The sequence below is a fragment of the Pieris rapae genome, chromosome 10, assembly GCF_905147795.1.
Source record: "Pieris rapae chromosome 10, ilPieRapa1.1, whole genome shotgun sequence".
NCBI lineage: Eukaryota > Metazoa > Arthropoda > Insecta > Lepidoptera > Pieridae > Pieris > Pieris rapae.
Genome location: NC_059518.1, coordinates 339769 through 357607, shown reverse-complemented (window position 1 = coordinate 357607; position 17839 = coordinate 339769). Strand labels below are relative to the sequence as shown.

General features: G+C 33.0%; 4 protein-coding genes across 8 annotated transcripts; 3 read left to right on the top strand and 1 right to left on the bottom strand.

The window, feature by feature from the left end:
- Positions 1–2109: 2109 nt before the first annotated feature.
- Positions 2110–3642, top strand: LOC110996698 (probable tRNA N6-adenosine threonylcarbamoyltransferase, mitochondrial). Its single transcript, XM_022264514.2, has one exon. It carries the CDS (start codon positions 2304–2306, stop codon positions 3549–3551), a length of 1248 nt encoding a protein of 415 aa, XP_022120206.2. The 5' UTR covers positions 2110–2303; the 3' UTR covers positions 3552–3642.
- Positions 3614–4819, bottom strand: LOC110996727 (protein stunted). 2 transcript variants are annotated; one of them, XM_022264552.2, is made up of 4 exons: positions 4651–4819; positions 4450–4580; positions 4054–4077; positions 3614–3737 (listed from the first exon to the last, which is right to left on the bottom strand). In XM_022264552.2, the coding sequence occupies exons 1-3, from the start codon at positions 4677–4679 to the stop codon at positions 4064–4066; spliced, it is 174 nt and encodes a 57-aa protein (XP_022120244.1). In that variant the 5' UTR covers positions 4680–4819; the 3' UTR covers positions 3614–3737; positions 4054–4063. The 2 variants fall into 2 exon arrangements, with proteins under 2 accessions (XP_022120244.1, XP_022120236.1); XM_022264544.2 differs by lacking the exon at positions 4054–4077 and having other exon boundaries at positions 4651–4818.
- A 52-nt stretch (positions 4820–4871) lies between these two features.
- On the top strand, positions 4872–13287 carry LOC110996708 (traB domain-containing protein). 3 transcript variants are annotated; one of them, XM_022264538.2, is made up of 11 exons: positions 4872–4922; positions 5231–5404; positions 7938–8027; positions 8407–8597; positions 8843–8967; positions 9441–9567; positions 10288–10427; positions 10744–10895; positions 11176–11281; positions 12050–12183; positions 12667–13287. In XM_022264538.2, the coding sequence occupies exons 2-10, from the start codon at positions 5242–5244 to the stop codon at positions 12162–12164; spliced, it is 1209 nt and encodes a 402-aa protein (XP_022120230.2). In that variant the 5' UTR covers positions 4872–4922; positions 5231–5241; the 3' UTR covers positions 12165–12183; positions 12667–13287. The 3 variants fall into 3 exon arrangements, with proteins under 3 accessions (XP_022120230.2, XP_022120217.2, XP_022120222.2); XM_022264525.2 differs by having other exon boundaries at positions 4874–4961; XM_022264530.2 differs by lacking the exon at positions 4872–4922 and adding an exon at positions 4970–5113.
- A 541-nt stretch (positions 13288–13828) lies between these two features.
- LOC110996850 (traB domain-containing protein-like) lies at positions 13829–16946 on the top strand. 2 transcript variants are annotated; one of them, XM_022264729.2, is made up of 9 exons: positions 13829–14047; positions 14173–14321; positions 14665–14789; positions 14906–15032; positions 15103–15245; positions 15748–15905; positions 16195–16297; positions 16502–16532; positions 16842–16946. In XM_022264729.2, exons 1-8 carry the CDS (start codon positions 13966–13968, stop codon positions 16506–16508), a joined length of 894 nt encoding a protein of 297 aa, XP_022120421.2. In that variant the 5' UTR covers positions 13829–13965; the 3' UTR covers positions 16509–16532; positions 16842–16946. The 2 variants fall into 2 exon arrangements, with proteins under 2 accessions (XP_022120421.2, XP_022120413.2); XM_022264721.2 differs by lacking the exon at positions 16502–16532 and having other exon boundaries at positions 16842–16944.
- Positions 16947–17839: the final 893 nt, after the last annotated feature.

Here is a 17839-nt window from a genome sequence, read left to right as displayed (position 1 = left end):
TATATTTGTAGTATTAGATAGTTTTATTCTTGGCAATATCACTACGACATCTTGTCTGCCTTGTTAACTAGAATTTGTTCACTATTACTCTTACCTGTTCCAATATTTTGGTAAAATAAACATGATGAGTGAGAGTGATCTGTACATACTTATAGTTAGGAATTTGTTTATATTAAATAAAACATACCTACAGGTAGTTAAATAAAAAAAAATTGCCAAAGTTAATTTTCATTCTTTCTATAAAAATATTATTCAATTCATAAAACTTAATATGTAATAGATGTTTTGATGATTTCATAAAATTGTTTACATTTTAACATTATATCTTTTCAAATGTTATGTAGCAACATGAATTTAATACGTAACATAAAAAAACGTCCAGTCTCCGCAAATAATTTCATTCGATTGAAGATATACATAAACTCTCTGATCCTAGAAGACTGTACATCATTAGGCTTTTCCCGAGTGAGGTGTCGATCTATTATTAATTTTAGATATTTAGTTCTTTCGTTGTATTCTAAAACAGGACACTGAAATTGATATAGGTCATGTGCATGGTGAATGTGTGGAGTTGTATGACTGATAGGGTTATAGGGCTGGAGCAATCTGTTATGCTAAAACTTAATCGTTTTAAAGAGAGGAAACGCAATTTATACCTTTCTCTGCTAAGACGGAAATCTGTCCCCAGGTGCTAGCATGAAATATCAGAACTGTATCGACGGTGAATGAAGAAATATTTCCGTTGTCCGGTGGCAGACTGCATAGATCGTTTATATATATTAAAAAGACGGTGCAGCGCGCTACCCTGTGATACTTCAATTGTGACGTATTTTTGCGACTTGTGTATCCCTTAAGGCTGACACGCTGTTGGTTATCCTAAAAGTAGGATGAAAACCATTGCCTCTCACTCCTAATAGTTCCATTCTTCGAAGCAAGATGCAGAGTGAGACCGTGTCAATGGCTTTTCAAGGCCCAAGAAGACTATATTATATACCTATCCCATATCCAGTTTCTCACTTATATGCTCAGTAATATGACTGATTATTGACACGGTCAGCAGTACATCTTTGTTCTTCTGAAACCGAATTGGTAGTAGAAAAGCAGCGGTTACTTTTCTAAAAATAACAGCAGCCTCTTGTTCGCTATTTGTTCTAGGATCTTGATGAATCTAGGATGACTGGAAGAAGGGATATTGATCTGTAATTTGAAACTTCCATTCTGTTTCATGACTTCCAAATTAGGGATATTGGCTAGCTTCCAAGCTTCAGGAAAGGTGCTGCTCGAGATGCTAAGGTTATGTAATAGTTATGTGAGTTAATTTGCTGATATTTTGACATTTTCATATTTATCTGCGTCTATTATTTTATCTTCGCATTGATTCATTAGAAAACTAAAACTTTAAACTTAAATATTACCTCTAGTTCAAAACATAATTATACGAGTATGTTTACGATGCATGGTACGATAGCTATACTGAATTATTGCTAACAGTTAACAGCAGCTTTTGAGATCACGCAAAAACATGGTGGATGAACGCCGTTTTTTCTAGACTGCCTAAACATTAATAGACCGATTACTAGCGAAAAGCGTGAGCGTTAATGTATGTCTTTTCGTAGCACTGTTATGGCGTCGCTTATTGAGTCCCGAATTTTGGCCTTAGGCTAGCTAACTAACTATCGAGTAAACTAAATTTCTAAGAAACTGTGTTAGTTGCTTAGAAGTGTAGTTTACTACATACGCTACTGTTAAGCCGTCTGGTCTTATCTCTCTGGTAGGTATATTATTTTACTTCTGTAAGAAATTTTCTGGTTGATCGTAAAACGCATCTAAACCACACAAATTACACGTTGATAAAGTTTCCTTCGAATAAGTTGGTAAAATATATTGTAAATATTAAAATCTAAATTTTAATATTTGTAAGTCTGATTATAACGATAATAATGTCTTTGATTGCACCGGCACACAGTAGAACTCTTGTATGTGACAATTTACATTTAAATGTCAATTGTCATATTTACATGAATATTTGTTATTAAAAGTAATCAATCTGTACATTATTTCTAACCATAAAAATAATCAGATTTCAGATTTAAAAACCTGTAGCCTATAATATAAGAATTATAGTGTTAACTATTATATAAGTATAATTCATTTTATTTAAATAATTACACACATAAAAGAGAAAATATAAAGTGTCTAAGGTACACTTTCCACTAAAATAAGTATAGATACATATGAAGTATTTTAAAGAAAGAACAGTTAATATAATAAAAGTTATATAACTAATAACTGAGCTAAAGAAGATGCTGTCTAAATGTATACAATATCACAGATTTAGCAGAATAAAGACTATATCTTTTAATCCTATCCATATTTCTTATCGATATGCTAACAATAATTATATTGTTCTTGGTATTGAGACATCATGTGATGATACTGGCACTGCAATAATTGATAAAAAGGGAAATTTATTTGCTGAAACCCTATTGTCACAAAATGTTATACATCTCCGATATGGTGGTGTTAATCCATTGATTGCCAGAGATCTGCATCGTGATAATATAGAACGAGCAGTAAATGAAACATTTATGAAAGCAAAATTGCAATTTCAAGATATTGATGCAATTGCAGTAACCGTCAAGCCTGGTTTATTGTTTAGTTTGCAAATTGGTGTAAAATATGCGAAATATTTATCAAACATATATCACAAACCTTTAATACCCATTCATCATATGGAAGCACATGCCTTAGTGGCAAGAATGTATAACAATATAGATTTTCCTTTTCTTGCCTTGTTAATTTCTGGTGGTCATTGTTTATTAACATGTGTAAGAGGTACAGATGATTTTCTTCTACTCGGGGATACTTTAGATAATGCTCCAGGTGAAGTACTTGATAAAGTAGCAAGAAGGATGAAACTAAGAAATATACCAGATTATTCTCAACTACCAGGTGGAAGGGCTGTGGAATTTGCAGCAGAAAATGCTGAAACCTTACATTTATTTGAATTTCCTTTACCTCTGCATAAACTCAGAGACTGTAATTTTAGTTTTAGTGGTTTAAAAGATGCATTTTCTAAACATTTATTTAAAAAAGAGCATGAACATAATATTAATGGTGATGAAATCATTCCAGAAGTGAATGAATTATGTGCTTCATTTCAATATGCTATTGCAAAGCATATTGTCCACAGGACAGAGAGAGCCTTAAAGTTTTGTGTATTACGTAAATATATCCCTGAAAATAATAGTACTTTAGTAGTATCTGGAGGAGTTGCATCCAATAATTTCATTTTTAAATGTCTGCAATATATGGGGAATGCATTGAAGTGTAATGTTTTACGACCACCCCCAAAATTATGTACTGATAATGGAATTATGATTGCCTGGAATGGTATTGAGAAAATAAATAGTGGTTATTCTCTCACAGATCAGGAATTAATTGATATTGACCCAATTGCACCTCTAGGTCTAAATGTCAAAGATGAAGTAAGATATGAAAATATACATGTAAAATCAACAAGATTAAAAAATATGTTTATATCAGCCTAAATATTTTATTCATATATTATATAATTAATAAAATTTGGGAGAAATAAGTAGTGACAAATAACTTTAGTTTTAACAGATTTATTTAATAGTACAGCATTACATTTGAAGCCATGATTAAATAAGACTAAAATAATATTATTTTCTTGTAGCGATTTTCATCCTATTTAGGTGCTGCATTTTGTAGATCTGAAAAATTAATTCCTTATTAATCTTAGTATTATTATGGTAAAAATATGTTTTAATTAGTCAAAAACAACTCTATTCTAACAGTATGTTAGTCATCAGAACTCACAATATTTTATTATTGTTCACTTAGTTTGACATTTTAATAATAACTAGATTAGAGTGGACTAATGAAAGTTCTTGCATATTTTTGTATAAAATAAATTTTCATATGAGGGCTTCAAAAAGGATATTGTAAAAAAAAAGGGCGAACAACATGCTATAAGTTACAAAAATCTGGACACACACAAGGTTATAAAACCTAGACAGCCTAACTTACTGTTGGTATTTTAATCTTTTTCATCTGAAATATTTCAAACAAGGTATTAAGATAGCACATATACTATACTCTTATGAATAACCTTAAAAGTAGTAATTGTTTAAAAACATTTGGCAAAGTAATTATCACTAGCTTATAAGGTATATATCTTGACAAAATTGGCATGTTTTAGACCCAAATTATCAAAAACTTGTGTCAATCATAATGCTGATCATCTACTTGCCTTTAAATAAAACCAAAAACATAAGACATACAGAAGCCTAAAACGGTAAAGGGTGGTAGCACCATCAATTTACCATTAATTCAGATAACATCATCGTAATCATTTATGGCGATTAGTTCAATTTTGTAGTTTCACAATACATTTAAATAGTTTTTTTCTAATTATAAACTTACGCGCAGGCTTTCCATTAGCCCAAGGTGTGATTCGAACATGGGACTCATCACGGCGCATGGCTTCGGTTTTGAGTTGTGGTTTTAGAGATCGTCTCAGTATATTAGCGGCAATGTTAGAGTAGTTTATGTAACTGAAAAAGAAAATTATTAAGTACAATACTAAAATTAACCTTTTTAATATTCATAAATTAAAGCACTAACTTTAAACCCGCTTGTCTCCAGGCACTCATTTTAAGTTTTCTACCTTCGCACGTAAAATCAAAAAGCACAGTAGAAAACTAAGTGACCTAAAATCTTGAGAAAATTGAATTTAGAATCCTCGGTGTGATGTAACAATTCTCGTAGATAAAGGTAATTTGAACATAGCAAGAGATGCTACAGTTTTGGACAATGACAGTTACCAAACTACACATTTCATTTTTGACGGATATGAGTCTGTGCAATAGACGTGAAACGTCGACGGCTGGTAATTGGTAAATCTGTTTTCTTTTGCGCAAATAACAAAAAAAGAGGTAATCAATTTGAATCTAAAAATGTTTTAGATTAATATTTGAATATCTTATTTTGGAATACATAGTATAAAGAAATAAGCATATACTTGGTTGTACAATATTTACAAGCAACGATTTAGTTCTCGCATGCTAACTTTCTTTAAAGTCTACCAGTAGGTATCTGATATAAACGTAACTTGATAGTTTTCTGTGTGGTCCCCAGTTTGTTTTTCAGTTCAAGAACTCATAATTCATAGCAATCCAATTTTAATAAATAATACTTCTTTCAGATACTTATACAATGGAACTAAATAGTGAAAGGGACTTACTAATAAACCAAACACAAAAAGGAGTTAGAGTCAAATGTGATATTGTCAATGAATGTCAGATGTTTTTGAAGGCAGAAGAAGGCGGTGGTGATGCACATTCAATAATGCATGACCCTGATTCAGCAACTGATAAAAGTATATAATTTATTTCATTTAGTTCATAAGTATATAAGTAATAGCATTAATAATACAGTCATCATTAATACAGTTTAAACTCCCTTGATTTAATGACAAAACAAGTTTGGTTGGAAAGGTTATCATCCATATAGTCTACATAGCATTATACCCATCCTCAATAATGACAATTAAATACTAAAAAGTACTTCCAAGTTGCAAAATTAGTTAAAACTATGGAGCTGTTTATGATATTTTGTTGATTTATTGCCCTAGCCCTAAACCTAAACCTAAACTCTACTATCGTCATCATATGTCACCAAACTTTATAAGAAATCCATTCTTTTGTTTATACATTGGGATTACTTGAGAGTGAGTTCATCATGAAGATGCCTCAATATCGCAAGATATGAATAAAATAAGTAAAAAATTCTACATAATTTCTGGTGCAGCAAAAGATGTCAGGTGAAAATAACAAACTATACACAATAGTGTTCAAAAAAGATATTCTAATACACTTTTTTCTTTCCATTTAACGACAACTCTTTGTAATGCTAGTGTTGTTATATAGAGTTTACATTGTATATGTTGTCATAGTTATCATTTAATTTAAATCATACAATCATTGTCATGTAATAGACCAGGGCCGAAGGGAAAATTTCTAATTTGAGGTTTTTTCAAATTTTTTGCATTTTCTAATAATATTTCCTATAATGTATATTTTTTTTACACCATCAGAAAGTAGATATTTCAACGAACAAAAAGCCCCCAAACTTTTTGAAAAAAGCTGAAATTTTGACGTCAGAATTTTCGATTGAAAATTAGGGTGCTTTTTTGATATTAAGTTAAAATGAAGCGAAAAAATAAATATTTTTAATCAAATAAATTACAGTATATTTGAGACATAATAAGGTAAGTTTTCACCAAATTTCGTAGAAAAAAAAACTTTTAAAAAAAGATATAAATAAAAAACCAAAAACTTGGTTTTTTGAATTTTTCACCTAAATTTTGAGGTTATGTGAAAAAATTGTAAATACAAAAGTTGTAGATCTTTTTATGACCTACAACTTTGCCATTTTAATTTTTTTCCATAGGAGTGGTAGTTACGCCGGAAATCAAGATAAACAATTTTTCACCCTTAAAAACTCACCCCCTCCCACTTCCCGAACTCGGATCGACCGTAATTTATTTTTCCTTTCATTTTGATCATGTTCCCCTGCTTATTCAGGAGCCTGCGTGGGGTTGCTGACTCTACTATAATTAGAATGGTGTATGAGTCGCTTTGCCAATCCCTGCTAATTTACTGTGTAGTGGTCTGGGGAGGCACCTATAAAACCTCTCTCCTGAAACTTGAGCGAGCCCAACGAGTAGTTCTTAAAACCTTATTGTCTCTTCCCTTCCGATTCCCTTCTGATGAACTTTATAAAACCTGTTCTGTACTTACAATTCGTCAGCTATTTATCTTATACGCTATTCTTAAACAACATTCGCTGTTATTCTTTGATACCGCTATAATGGACAAACGTTGCAAATATAACGTTTGTACAACCCCATCTTTTTCTAATTTTTCTCAACGATCGTTCTCTTTTCTGGGCTGTTACTTGTATAACAAACTTAACAAAACTCTGAATATATATCCTAAAACAAAAAAATGTGTAAAGCAAACAGTTCATAAATTTTTACTTACTTTGAACTGTGACCAACCGGAAATTCTACTAGATGTAATAAAATAATTTTCACATAATATCTTAGTCATGTCCTCACACACCCTTTAACACTCACAAACACACGCATGCGTAGCCTTCCCCACTATCACACACAAATACACACACACTCACATACACACTCCCTTACAAACTACCATTTTGTTACTACTCTATATAACTTGCTATGGAATGGAAGCCTGGTTATCCATATCACAGGTTCTTACCTAGTTTGGAAACCAGTCTCCCAATACTGTCACTGTATTATTAATTATTATTGTTAATGTTATATGGGAGAAAAATAAATAAATTATTATTATTATTATTAATGTAGTTATGACAGAAACACAATTGTCTTTAGTCATTTTATTGTTGGTTTGAATTTGTAAAATTTGACTGATCTACTCTGCATAGAATATAAGAATATATTAGTTTTGAAATTTGCAATGATATAAAGTCTTTACTCAGGTCTGAAAATCAAAATATTAGGCCATATTTAACATTAATTTATCAATTTCTGAATATATTGATACATTAATGTTTATATAATAGAGTATATATTCTAGAGTATTGTGTCTCATATTACAAGATATTATATAGCCTATAGCTCATTGATAAATATATAATGTGAGGCAGTCTTACATAAAACATTATAAGGGGATTAAGTAAGTATGTACTCTGTATGGCTTCTTGACCACCTTGGATTTTGTCAGTGTTGAGGCATCTTTTGTAGGAGTCTATTAAAAAATGGTTTTTAAACGGAGAAATGCTAGAAAAAAAAGTAATAAGTATTTTTCGACGTTTACATCTGTAATTTTATGATGTGTTTTTAAATGTTTTTTTTGTTCAAGGTAAAAATAATTTTGTTCCTGTTCCTCAACAAGATGTAAAGGAGTTTTCATCTGAAGAAACATTAGCGGAATCAAACACAGATAATGAAGGTATGGTTATTTATTTGTATGAAGTGCTTTCGTTGAATTTTCTACAAAACACTCAAGAATTAGTTTCTGTGATACAATTTGCTGTAATTTTTACGAATCTGTTATTGGAGTACATTTTATATATAACTACTTATATAAAATAAAGTCCTATGCTGCTCACCGGAATGTTTAGTTAAAATATTTAACAAAGTACACGGGTCACAGGTAGTAATGCAGGGCCATGGCAGGTTGCTAGTTAATGAATAATAATTGTTGAAGCTGTATTCTGTAATGACAGCTATTGGCTTTACATTGAAATTTTGTGTCTCAAATGTCTATACAAAATATTATTTGAGATTTAAAACAAACAATTTGTTAAAACTTATTTATTTTACTGCAGGCTCTAGTAGTAGACAGTCATTAAACGAAAGTGTTCAAGCGCAGCATGGCTCAATTAACACTGAGTCCCCAGACTTTAAGGAAGAAGGTTTGCCAAATACGGTCACTGTATTGGATGCTCCAAATGGTGGAAAAGTGTATCTGGTTGGCACGGCTCATTTCAGTATACAGTCCCAGGAAGATGTATCAAGGGTTAGTTTCTTCATAATATTGGTTGCTCAATTTACTTTTTATACCCAAACCTTTGACAGTTGTATTCGGAAAAGACGTTTTTAAAAGGCCAGCAACGCACTTGAAAGCTTACTGGAATTGTGAGTCTCCAGCATACAGTGAGGACATTCATTAGTTGGGTTGTGTTAATAAAACTTTAAAAACACATGTCATGATTGTCTTATGTCTACCACATAACCTTAATATGGAGTAATTAAATATTTTAGGTAATACAAGAAGTCTCACCACACATAGTGATGGTTGAGTTATGTGAGCAAAGAACCAGTATATTATTACTCGACGAGGAAGTTATTTTAAGGGAAGCCAAAAACATTAATATTAAGAAGATTAGGTAAGTTTAATCTGTACTATTATTATAAAGAAGAAAGAATCGTATGTAAATATTTGTAACTTATTGGTTCAAAGAGTACTGGATTGATTTTAAAAATTCTTTCCCCATTTGATGTTATCACTACAATATGTTACCCAAGGTGTCAAAAAAATGCCTATAAAATATGTTTCATCGCATGTGCTGCGAAAGCAATTGATGATACAAAGAAATGTTACACAATATTAAAGAACATATCACTATCGACAAAAAATTAAAAGAAAAAAATATCCACCCGTGCGAAGCCGGGACGGGCCGCTAGTTATTTATATTACTGTTTACTGATTGAATATTTGAGGATTTACGAAATTATTAGTTGCTTTTCTCTAGTTGTTTAAAAACTCGTCGCAACACTAGATGAATTATATTTTAAAATCTACAAAATTTTAATTAAGTCGTTAAGTTAACACGTGCGAATAATAACATCTTAATTTTAGGGCAACGATGGCTCAAAACGGAGTTTTTAATGGGTTAATGTATATATTGTTGCTGAATATGTCCGCCCACATTACGAGGGAACTAGGCATGGCTCCCGGTGGAGAATTCCGAAGGGCTATGGCAGAGGTGAGATATTTTAATATTCAGTTCAGTTTCATTTATAGCATAGGAGTTCTCCTTCCTCAAAGGCCACAACCGACCGATCTGGTCGGCAAACTCCAAAAAAGTACATTATTCCTTTCCATTTTTCGTTATCATTAATAATTGAAATAGGGAGAAAGGAAAATATATTTTGGAACTGAATAGTTTATGTATCCATTATGAAAGATCGATACACGATTTAAATAACTTCGCTCGATAGAAAATCAATCCAAACGTGGCCAATTTTTGTCACTTTGAATTAATTTTATGACGAAAATTTAGATAGAACATGATTTTGAAATTTACACGATATATTTTATCGCAAGCCAAGTTATCCATTTCTGAAAAATAATTGATAAAGTTACATTAATTTAATGTTTTACATGCAAATTGTTATTACGGGCCGGCGCGCATTAGTGCTGTCCGCAGTCCGCAGTCATACCTACAATTTGGGCCTTAAAATATAATTCATAACGTGGGTGGGATAGTAATTTTTTTGTGTTCTTAATACGTCAAATAATACCATATTATTCAAGTCCTATATATATTTTCTAAGGGAGTGTATTGCTTGATTGCTTTTTTGAATACCATCATTTGTGTGCCTCGTGTTATCTTTGACCACAAGAAAGAATTTTATTTGCATAAAGAAAGAAAGGTCGTAGAGTCGGCTGTTCTCTGAGTGCAAGAGACCTTTATAAATTTTAGGCGAAGAAGATCCAAAACTGTATTGTGCAATTGGGAGACCGGGCCATTGACATCACCTTGCATAGAGCCATCGCTTCACTTTCTTGGGGACAGACGTTCCGATTCATATGGCATCTGCTGACTTACAATCAGAGTATAAGGTATTAATCGCTATAAGTATGTAGAGATTATGTACATTTAAATTTTAAATTCATTATTATTTGTATGCTATTGAAATGTAATTTTTAAATAGAAAGTTTTAAATTAATGTATTTTTTTCATCAGTATTGTAATGATAACAATTTTCTTGTTACACTGTTTTTATATTAACATAATTATGTCATATTTCGTCATTGAACAATTACAAACAAACGAAACGTTTTGTCCTGTGTCTCGTTCACGACGCATCTTGTATTCGTCTCGTGTCGACGTTTTGATTCCCGCGCCGTGTTGCCCTAATTATTGACCTTCTTTCAGTTTGGAAGAAGTAGAGAAATGTAAGCAAAAAAAGATGCTAGAGGATATGCTGGAAGAGATGTCCGACGAGTTCCCGGCTCTGAAGAGAGTGTTCGTGGTCGAGAGGGACATGTACCTCTGCCACTCGCTGCAGGTCGCCGCGCTGCAGATACGTGAGTTTCATTTCTTTCTGTTTCTGTTTTTTCTGTCTGAAAATTTATTTCTGTGTACACCGGCTTCTTGAGCATTAAACAGGGGAGTGGGGGAAAGTGCGCATCGCATCACAGCGAGGGACACAAACGTCAACTCATTTACCAATAACGCGATCGACACGTCACTGTACCCATTGGTATCTAAAAATCGCTTCTGTGCAAGCAAAGATATTTGTTCAAGATGGTCGCCGGCTACTATATTATTATGTTATGATAGATTGCTCGTCATTGTTATATATAGGTCGTGAGCCATGCCGTATAGTGGGCGTGGTGGGCATAGGGCATATGGCGGGCATCGTCGAGCATTGGGGCAAGATTACTTCGGAGGACATCGCTCCGTTGCTCATGTGAGTTTGTTTTTAAATAGTATGTTTTTATTAACTGCACGGGCGTTGTTCAAATGTAATTTTAGACCATAAGTTTTGACAATTATAATTAACTGTTCTAATTATTATGACGTGATAATTAATATGACATTTACGTGACTTATTTTTATATGGCTGATTGTGCATTATTATAATTATAAATTAAATGACCACCTTGCAAATGAACGATTTATTATTATTTCGTCCACATATGACATGTAGCATAGGCCGTCTTCAGGGATGGCATCGCCATCTTAGGCAGGACTTGTGGTCTGTGTTTCAAAAATAAAATATGTTTATTATGGAACATTATGGAACTTTTTCCACGTCATTAAATTTGGATCGGTAGACATCCCTATTCATCGGCAAAGAACACAGAGGATGTAGGCCGTGAGAAAAAGCCGGCGCAAAAACTCTCGGTCCTCTTTTCTCCTGCCCAGCACTAGTCCCAGGCCCTTTTATTAACTAGATAATTGCTTACTTTATAGTAAGCTTTTTTAAACGGCTTTTCTTTAATACATTTCTTATATTTATGTAAAGGCAGAGATAAAAGAGCATCTGGAATTTTATTAAAGAAGAGTATCCCTTTACCCAAAAAAGAATTACTAACTTTAGATAGTCTAGTACGAGTAAATCGCAGTACGAATTTGAAATTTATTTTTTTATGTTTTTAAAGCTAGGCTCTGTAGTCACTGTTAAATCTGAAATGGTTTGAAAAGCTTCTAAAGATAATTGGACCGATTGTTGCAGCATCCCCCCTCCGTCCCTTTCGACCCGCATACTGCGCGTGTCCCTTCGAGCGGCGTGCGTCGGCGCATTGATCTACGCCGGGTACAAACTCATACCGCGGCGTTGGCTGCCTTGATACACGCAACGCACTGATAGTATGTATTACATTCTCTCTATGCAGATTTACTTTGATAAATATTCATTTAAGTATATACGGACACAAACATAGAAAGTGATTGTAATATGTGTGACATAAATAGTTGATTTAATAATTTTTATTAGTAAATTTACTCAAGGTATTTAATCGATAATTTGTCAATCTAAAAGGCAAGTCGGTGATCAGCCTCCTGTGCCTGACATACCCAGTTGACTTTTCGAGTCTAAGGGAAACCTGTGTTCCTTCAGCGTTCGAGCGAATATTAAATGCACACAGAGACATAGACAATAAGTCTATTGGTGCACTGCAGGGACTCGAATCTACGACCTCGGGGATGAGACTCGCACGCTGGAGCCACCAGACCAGCACAGTTCTGTGTCATAAATAGTAGTTTAAATAATATTATGTTATGTAATCTGTATTAATATGTTTGTCAAGCAACACACTAATTGTGGTATCTAATACTAAATTTCCCTTACAGACTTGCTCAAGACAATTGGAGTCTCAATAGTTTCGAAATCGACCAAATCGTGTCTTTAATAGTTAATTAGTTAATAATAATAATTGCGGTTAGACCGACATAGTGCTCTTATTTGGTTAAATTATTTCCCACTTCAGTTTATTTCAAAGCAATTAATTATCGCCGAAATGATTTAAAATTATTAGAAAGGATTTAAAATTTTCGAAATGTATAAGAATTTACTATATTCCACAAATAAATAATGAAAATAAATCGCAATTTTAACGATGTTAAAGTTCTAGAGTTACTTTTAATTTTAATTTTTTATAATTATCAAAAATGTTTGTGTTAAAGGGGGATCGAATCCCGCGAAATCAAAATAATGAATGGCCATCGTTAAATTCCCAAAAGCAAATCGGAAAATGTGTTAGCCATGGTTATTTTGATAAACCCATTTTTTGCAAAATTAACAGCGATGGTTCTTAGCCTTATAAATGTTAATTTTATTTTACTATATTTATTAATGGATAATAAACACATGATTCAAATGTTTATAATTGTGGCAAGTCCTTTATTCAGTTTTTGTTATTGAAAATTATTATTTAATCTATGATTGTTTTAATAAATATAAGTACTGTGATATTTGGTGGTTTTATTTACCTTCTCTTATGTGGTGGACAAAAGGTGCTGATCTTTATCTATAGTAATACACGTACAAAGAAGACGTGAAGGGCAGGACTCATTACAATGAACAAAGTTTGGGCGGCTTTCAAGTTGTCGTTCGCTATGGGGACTTGATCACCCGGGTCAGTTACATGTCGTCAGTCGTGACCTCCTACGGGCTTTTTTTGTTGGATGATGGTCTCGCATAGGTACAGCGGAAAATACTTCGATAGCGCGTTTTACGGTTTGACGTCATCGTATTGATTGGAGCCGTAGACTGTAGTGTTGCAACATATCTATTTAAATAATAAGAGTAAGTGCTGAGATATAGTAGTGATGATGTGACTCTCAGACGCGTTTGAATATAGGGAAGTAATACAAGCAAATACAATCTCTGCCAAGACACTAGCTTAAAATTTTGATGCAGTTTGGTTTAGTTATTAAAACTCTTTGACAATGAAGAAATTAAAAAGTACCAAAACTCATTTTGAATAATTTGACATAAAAAGTAAAAGCCATTGAGGCAGGAGTTAAATAAACTGAAATCAACAATGGATTGGTTTTAGGTTTTGGGGAATAAAGCAAAAATTTTTGTAAATAAAATGTTTAGGTCTTACAAAATTAAGTAAATAGTGAATAAATAAAATGAGATAAAAAATGAGATACCAAACATGTTTTACACTAAGGAACCTTTTGACGTTTACAAAATTACATGGAGTACAACAAAATGGCAAAAACCGTAAGTAAACAATTTAACGTACCCTAATTTTTTGAATATTTACAAGCTTTATGTATCTATTCTAATATTGTATGTTTAACCGCTAGTTTACAAAGAAATACAAAGCATCTTATATAAATGTTTAGGATTGCTGCCCAGTATCATTCGGGAATATAGCAAAACAAACCTTAACTTGCCACAATCAGCCACCTTATTGCAAAACGATGCCCAAGGCACCGTCGTTTTACTTGGAACAGTTCATTTTAGTAAACAATCAGTGGAAGATGTTTCTCAGGTACGAACAAGCTAATAAAAACATACTTATTTCTGTCTCAGTCGGTAATTCATGTCTGAGTTTCCTGCGATTCTTTTACGGTACCTATATAATTTTGAGTACGACGATCAGCCCATTATTACGAAATGATGCATTGATAAAATGATAGTTGGTAAACGGGTTTTAATATGGAGGTGTGTAAACATCGATGCATTGGTGCGTTCAGTGGTCCACGGTAGATCCAGCACTACACACAAGCAATAATCTTTTGCTTCTCTCGGGCTAAGATTGTTGCATTGGGAAGAGAGAAACTTATAAAACATAATAAATGTGTTCCCTTTCACGCTTTATCTTCGAATTTCAGATAGTAAAAGGGCTTGATCCAAATGGAATAATGATTGAGCTCTGTCGGCAAAGAGTATCTCTTCTAGAGTTAGACGACAAAAAATTCTTGGAAGACGCGAAAAACTTTGATGCAAAAAAACTTAGGTAAAATACTAGAAACTTCTTAATGAATCTTAAATAAATTTAGATTTTTATAATAATATTGAAATTGATACTGTTTGAAATACTGATTTCTTCAAAAATAATTTTGGCTTTTATAGACAAGCAGTAAAGGGACAAAATTTCGTGTCCGGCATGTTGCATGCTATGTTATTGAAGACTTATGCTGACATTGCCAAAGAATTAGGAGTCGCTCCTGGTGGGGAATTCAGAAGAGCATATCATGAGGTTATACTTAAATAAGATGAAAATATTTATATTTAAGATTGCCATTCTATGTACATTTAACGCCTTTTAGATGAAAAATATACCTGGCTGCAAGTTATTCCTCGGTGACAGACCAATTCAAATCACGATTGCAAGGGCTTTTCAATCGCTTAGTGTTATAGAACTGGGTCAGGTCTTGTATCACTTAACCAACGCCAAGCCAAAACCAATTGAGTAAGTTTTTATAGGTTTATATACATATTTATTATTGTAGAAATATAAAAAAAAACTCTATATTCAATACTAGCTGATTTAACCTGCGTCATCTCCGTCGTAGCGTGATTATTTGTCGAAAAATGGTTGTTCATTTCTAGTGCGCTAATCACAGAATTGTTGGTTGGTGGTGATGGCGTAAACGAACGAACGAACTATTCAGCTTTTTGAAGTGAAACTTCTTTTGGGGCATGAGGGTAAAATCTTTACGGATCGTCACGAATATGTGCAGCGATTGAGAGAGAGTGAGAAAGGGAGATCGAAATAAATACACGCTTTGGTTGATGTATTCGTTTAGAACTAATTTACATATTAAAACTTTGAATGGCATTTCTATCGCCAAATTCCTCTTGTGCAGTAAACGCAGTTTTTTTATTTATTTATATATATACATTTTTTTTGAATAAAATTAATATTTTATTTTATAAATACATATATTTATATCCTGTATAATTGTATCTAGTAAACAGCAATTAGAAAAATACAAAGACCGGGATTTTGTGCACGCGCAATTTGAGGAGATTACTCGAGATGTTCCGGCTTTTAAAAAAATATTTCACGTATTTGTCGATGAAAGGGACAAATGTCTTGCGTATTCGTTGCAAGAGTGTGTGCGTACTGGTATGTAATTTACTTTTCGCATGTATGTAACCTTTGGGATATTAGGTGTTGATTTCCGATAACAACGCAATTTATGATAAAAAAAATAAAATCTTAATGGTCTGCGCTTCTGAATGAATTTCTTGCCTCTGGCATTGCAAGTGTCTATGGGCGGTATCACTAAACATCAGGTGATTCTCCTTCCCATCTGCCTCCTGTTCTATAATAAAACCCCGAAGGGTTAAAATTCTTTATTAAAAAAAAAAATCAATTCTAAGTTGCATGTGTATCAAATAGCTTACTTTTTCAGTTGAAAAGCCTCGCGTTTTAGCGGTAGTAGGGATGGGACACGTTGACGGCATTATTAAATATTACGGAAAAATGAGACAGGAAGACATCGTACCTTTATTATTGTAAGTTTTAATCCTGGATGGTAATATATTTGTAGGTGCGTATTTTTGTACGTTTAGTGGAATTATATAAATAAATACTATATATGTAATGGTCAACTTATGAATTAAAATATCTTCCATTGGAAACAGCAATAATTTTACCGTAGTAGTACCAATGTTTTTATACTTGATGATATAAGATAAACTGTTACTTTTTCTTTTCAGTGAATAAGATTTGAGTCACATCTTCCACAAGGTGAGAAATCGTTATATGCAGAAAACTATTGCTGTTTCTTTTTATTGAAGCAGTGAATAAGAATGTATTATTATTGGTACACACACAAGGTTTAGGTGTGTGTTTAACAAACTAAATTCACGAAACGAAGAAAGGCACTATTTTTCTATTTATGTACTTTATAGTACCCACAGAATTGAAATGTGTGCATATTATATTTATGAAATAGGTACTATCGAATAAAAACAATGAACAAGGAATCATCAGTAGTTAAAAAAAAGTAATAACATCAATTAAAATTATGTAAATAATTGATATTCACAATTTCAGGCTCCCCCCCACACCCTTGCATAGGATAATTCTGAAGACTGGCCTAAAATTCTCATTTTATTTTTTGATATTTTCACTTTTGTACCGATTAATATTTGGTTAAATAAATGTGTTGTTTTTGAATGAATTCTTAAATTAATTTAGAATACGTACAAAGAGCGCTATTTAAGTTTTCTATAAACACAGTAGTTTACTGATGATTTTTAGAAGTGCTTGTGATGAGAGTTGATTTTGATCTACGTTAGAGCGTTTAACATTATCGCCCGACGGCTCACAGGTGTCCGATACTGCCGCCAGCATATCGGTGTCGGCTCCGATATCCGATATCGGGCCGGACAATATGAAAGACAGGTACATATTTCATACATTTTACTTACCCCGATATCGGATCGGGTAATGTGAAAACGCTCTAAGAGCGTTTTCACATTACCCGATCCGATATGCTGGCGGCACTATCGGACACCTGTGAGCCGTCGGGCGATAATGTTTGTATGTGTGCTATACGTGTATCTAAATTGTCTCTGTGTGCGTAGACCCCGATGCGTGGCGGCCATTGTTTACAGTTTGGTAGTCATCATGGCGTCGTCTTCATTTAAATACGATATAATGAGATGAATTAGCAAATAATTGAATGTGGATTCACTCATACGAAAGTAATTAAAAAACTTGCTAGGTGCTTTTTGTAGCTTGCTAAAAAGAGTATAAAAAGCTCCCTCTGAATATCTAGCTTCCAGGATGGGATGTATCCAATACTGTCTGTGAACAGATCTTTTTTTGCGTCTCAAATATAATAGATACAGCAAATAAAGTTTTCTATTATAGTCTGCCATGATAACCTGCCCGCACTAAGCTTATAGAGCAAATGGCCGTATCGGAACGATTTTGTCGGAAATATGTGAAAATAGCATATGGTGTCGGCTAATCGGATATCGGTTATTGGGTCCTACACCGATATCGGATCGGATAATGTGAAAACGCTCTAAGTATTATATGGTCAC

Excerpts from the sequence above, each read along its gene's own strand:
- LOC110996850 (XM_022264721.2), top strand. The coding sequence starts at position 13,966 with ATGAGATACCAAACATGTTTTACACTAAGGAACCTTTTGACGTTTACA. Across the intron at positions 14,322-14,664 it reads CAGTGGAAGATGTTTCTCAG|ATAGTAAAAGGGCTTGATCC; the intron begins GTACGAACAAGC and ends TTCGAATTTCAG. Across the intron at positions 16,298-16,841 it reads GACATCGTACCTTTATTATT|GCTCCCCCCCACACCCTTGC; the intron begins GTAAGTTTTAAT and ends TCACAATTTCAG.
- LOC110996708 (XM_022264538.2), top strand. The coding sequence starts at position 5,242 with ATGGAACTAAATAGTGAAAGGGACTTACTAATAAACCAAACACAAAAA. Across the intron at positions 5,405-7,937 it reads TGATTCAGCAACTGATAAAA|GTAAAAATAATTTTGTTCCT; the intron begins GTATATAATTTA and ends TTTTTGTTCAAG. Across the intron at positions 11,282-12,049 it reads GACATCGCTCCGTTGCTCAT|CATCCCCCCTCCGTCCCTTT; the intron begins GTGAGTTTGTTT and ends CGATTGTTGCAG.
- LOC110996698 (XM_022264514.2), top strand. The coding sequence starts at position 2,304 with ATGCTGTCTAAATGTATACAATATCACAGATTTAGCAGAATAAAGACT.
- LOC110996727 (XM_022264544.2), bottom strand. The coding sequence starts at position 4,679 with ATGAGTGCCTGGAGACAAGCGGGTTTAAA. Across the intron at positions 4,581-4,650 it reads TGGAGACAAGCGGGTTTAAA|TTACATAAACTACTCTAACA; the intron begins GTTAGTGCTTTA and ends TTTCTTTTTCAG. Across the intron at positions 3,738-4,449 it reads GGCTAATGGAAAGCCTGCGC|ATCTACAAAATGCAGCACCT; the intron begins GTAAGTTTATAA and ends TTAATTTTTCAG.